This window comes from Brassica napus, chromosome C9, assembly GCF_020379485.1.
Source record: "Brassica napus cultivar Da-Ae chromosome C9, Da-Ae, whole genome shotgun sequence".
Taxonomy (NCBI): Eukaryota; Viridiplantae; Streptophyta; class Magnoliopsida; order Brassicales; family Brassicaceae; genus Brassica; species Brassica napus.
The window spans coordinates 22,609,938-22,613,738 of record NC_063452.1 but is presented as its reverse complement, the minus strand read 5'-3'; the positions used below and the strand labels follow the sequence as shown (position 1 = coordinate 22,613,738).

The 3,801-nt window shown below is 34.6% G+C and overlaps 1 protein-coding gene across 1 annotated transcript; it reads right to left on the bottom strand.

Moving 5' to 3' along the window:
- Window positions 1–1,233: 1,233 nt before the first annotated feature.
- LOC106416786 (AT-hook motif nuclear-localized protein 8) lies at window positions 1,234–3,235 on the bottom strand. The gene is made up of 5 exons (XM_013857687.3): window positions 2,558–3,235; window positions 2,419–2,471; window positions 2,117–2,239; window positions 1,872–2,030; window positions 1,234–1,794 (listed from the first exon to the last, which is right to left on the bottom strand). The coding sequence occupies exons 1-5, from the start codon at window positions 3,009–3,011 to the stop codon at window positions 1,507–1,509; spliced, it is 1,077 nt and encodes a 358-aa protein (XP_013713141.1). The 5' UTR covers window positions 3,012–3,235; the 3' UTR covers window positions 1,234–1,506.
- Between the last annotated feature and the right edge of the window lie 566 nt (window positions 3,236–3,801).

Below are 3,801 nucleotides of genomic sequence, written 5' to 3'. Positions count from 1 at the left end.
AAAAACCCCTATCAAAATCGGTCACCAAATTCTTGAGTTAAGGATCGGTTACTCAAACTTTAAATAATTTTGATTTAATTAAATCAGTACTTTTCTTTAAAAACCCACTTAAAAACCTTGGATAATCATGGTCTAAGTTCACCCCCTACGATGAACCTTTAAATTTACCCCACCCTTTATGACCAATCAAATTGACACATAGGTTATTAATTAAAAAATATTAAATTAAATAAAGAATAGCTACAAAAAATAAAAACGCTAATTTTAACGATGCTAACGCTTCGAGCTAAACCACAAACCCTAAATTTTAAATTCTAAACCCTATACCCTAAATTCTAAACCCAAATCCAAACCCCTTAACCCAAACCAACCCTAATCCTAAACCCTAAACCCAAATTATATACCCTAAAACCAAAAACTAGACTATCAACCTAAACTCTATACCTTAAACCCAAGTCCTAGACACTAAACCCAAACCGTAAACCTTAAACCGTAATCCTAGACCCTAAACCCAAATTATATACCTTAAACGCAAAAAATAGACTATAAACTTAAACCCTATACCCTAACCCCAAGTCTTAGACCTTAAACCCAAACCGTAAACCTTAACCCAAACCCTATAGCATCTAAGTTTGGGGTTTGAGTTTAGGGTTTACCATTTGATTTTTAGGTCTAGGATTTGGGTTTAGGGTATAGGTTTTGGGTTTAGGATTTACAGTTTGGGTTTAGGATTTACCGTTTGGACTTATGGTTAAGGTTTTGGGTTTAGGGTATATAATTTGAGTTTAAGGTTTACGATTTGGGTTTAGGGTCTAAGACTTGGGTTTAGGGTATAGAGTTTAGGTTTATAGTGTAGTTTTTGGGTTCAGGGTATATAATTTGGGTTTAGGGTCTAGGATTAGGGTTTAGGGTATAGGGTTTGGGTTTAGGAATTTGGATTTGGATTTAGAATTTAGGGTATAGGGTTTAGGTTTTAGCTGGAAGTGTTAGCGTCGTTAAAATTAGTTTTTTTATTTTTTGTAACTATTTTTTATTTAATTTAATGTTTTTAATTAATAATCTATGTTTCATTTTGATTGGTCATAAATGGTGTGATGAATTTAAAGGTTCACCCCTAACCCCTAAGTTAGGTCCTTTATCAAATGTATCGGCTGAGATATAACTAACACGAATTAATATCAAAGACATTAACCCTAACGTCACAAACAAGTTTTCTTTAAATTCCTGAATAAGAAACAAGAAAAAGAGAGATCTTTTATTGACCATCACGGTAAAATAAAATAAAAGAAAATTGACCGAGAAACTAAATTAATCACTCCTACAATGAGTAAAGTAAAACAAAACTGAAAGAACCCTAATTTTAAGATCTCCTATATGTATCTAAAATCTCCAAAAACAAAACAAAAGAAGCTAAAAAGAATCCTCAAGCTTGTAGCTTAACCTTCTCAAAGGAAACAAAGATCAAAACCAGCCTAAACCAAACCAAAACCAAAACGCAAATTCTATTTATTGACCACTACTAGGCCAAAGATTATACATTTGCATCTGACGCAGTTGCTGTTGTTGAGCCATTGAGTTTCCATAAATCCCATTATTGTTGTTGTCATGGTGCTGCACTGAAGGAGAACCACTTTCATTCCCATCTGATGACTCGCTAGATAGTCCTTGAGAGTTCGATCCAAAGTTCAACATATTAGCTGGTGCTGAAGCCGGTTCAGGATTCTGTCCCTGAGCATTGTTACCGGTACTCTGTTTCAATTTCTTTGCTTCGTCAACAAAGCTTCCCACTATGATCTATACACGGAACCAAATTATGAGTCAAATGACAAATATGACTCCAACAAACCCAATATTGATTTATATTTTGTTACCTGCACTGGTGTTACAGCTACTAACCGACCAACTAGGCCACCTAAAATCTGGGCATTGGGACCAGCCAAAACCACAGTCAAACTACCAGTTCTTTCGATGGAACCATTTACCTCATAATTGGAGAAGGAGCCTGAGAGTGTAACGATCTCGAACCGTCCCTGCAAAAGAACACATGTACAATTCTCAACACAAACAAATATTAGCTTTACATTACTGAAGTGAAAGAACATAGTTTGTTAAAAACCTTATAATTATGAATTCCACTAGGATTATGTAGTATCACTCTAGAAACTGCGCCAGCTGCAGAGAGAACTGAAACTGTTCGTGGCCCTTGATTCGAAAGAGCCGCCACCTTTGATAATATTTCCTGATTTACCAGAAAAAAAAACCCCAAAAAACTCGTAAATCATTCTTCCATCTAATTTACTGAAAAATAATACCTCCTCCAAACTCTTTAAATTTACCAATATTGCAGCATTTAAACATTGTTTTAACAACCAATCAATCACATTTAAAGATTACTAAAAGAAAACAATAAAGTTGTACCTCTCCTTCTTTCACTTCAATGACATGAGGAGTAAACATACCTCCTGATGTTCCTATTCACACACAAAACAAAACAGTCAAATATATTGCATGTAAACCACAAACAAACGTGTCCAAAGGGTTAGAGTTTCTATTTCACCTAAAGCATCAAATTGTTTCTTGATGGAGCCCGGAGGTCTTCCTCTTGCTCGTTTAGCAGAGTTTGTATTTACTCTGCCGCTGTCTCCGTCACCACCAAGAGGAGAAGTCGGAGCTAAACCTAATGCAATTGTACCATCAGGAGCGTACTTCCTTGGCCTTCCTCTCTTCCTCTTCACTTGTTGTTGGTTCTGATCGATCCCAGATCGCATCGGTTGAGAAGAAGGCGATACTTCATCGACGTATCCAAGAGATTCAAGCGTTTTCTGATCCATCTGCTGTTCTTGCTGCTGAAGCGTCCCACGCGGTGTGAGAGAGCCAAAAGTTAGACGATGATTAATCGACTGGGAAGTCGAGTTAGGTCCCATCATTGCGCCAGTGTTAAAGTTAGGGTAATGAAACAGTGGTGGCTGAAACTGTTGGTGCTGCGTTTGTGTGATATCTCTTGAATCCATTAGAGAGAGAGAAAAAAAAAAATCAATCTCAAAGACTGTTTGATTGTTTCTTTCGGCCTAACTTTCGTAGACCCAGTTTTTTTGGTTTCTTTTATCTTTTTCTGTTTTGCTGTTAATTCCTAGAAAATAGAGTCGAGAGAATAGAAGCGTGTGAGCTAGCTAACAACTCTATCTCTATCACAAACGCGAGAGAGAGGACGAAGTTGTGGGCGGAATTTGTAATTTAATAGAAAACAAAGTTTATATAGGGTTTTCAGGATATTTTATTTTGTGTTTATTTTAAATTTAATATATTAGATATTATTAAGGATCCTGTTAACTTTAATCTAATATTTTGGTTGGATATTCTACTTAAATCATGCAAGAAAATATTTTATTAGGTCTTCGTTTGTTTCTATTATCATCCATAATATAGCAACAAATATTTGTGGTAATCATTTCTAGTATGAATTTAATATTTACATAAATTATGAAAATGTAAATATATCTTATTAAATTTGATAGTATATATATATTTTATCCTCCACAGATTTATTACTACTAAAAGTTACATGATCCATTTGATTACATACTTTTGTGATTTAATATTAGCTTGACCAGATCATTAGCCAAAACATTAGCTTCAGGCCTAGCTTTTTATAGGAAAAATTACGACATTTTGTGATAATATTCAGTAATCTTTTGTTGTTGCAGAAAAAGCAGGTAGATGTCCACACAATGTTAAAACATCTCTGTTAGCAATAAAAATGAATAATGAAAAGAAGAGAAAAAGATAATAGAAAATAGTTTT

What these genes read in the sequence shown, in the direction of transcription:
- LOC106416786 (XM_013857687.3), bottom strand. Translation starts at nt 3,011, where the DNA reads ATGGATTCAAGAGATATCACACAAACGCAGCACCAACAGTTTCAGCCA. An exon ending in GAAACAATTTGATGCTTTAG is followed by an intron (nt 2,472 to 2,557) that starts GTGAAATAGAAA and finishes GTGTGTGAATAG; the next exon opens with GAACATCAGGAGGTATGTTT. An exon ending in GTGGAATTCATAATTATAAG is followed by an intron (nt 2,031 to 2,116) that starts GTTTTTAACAAA and finishes GTTCTTTTGCAG; the next exon opens with GGACGGTTCGAGATCGTTAC.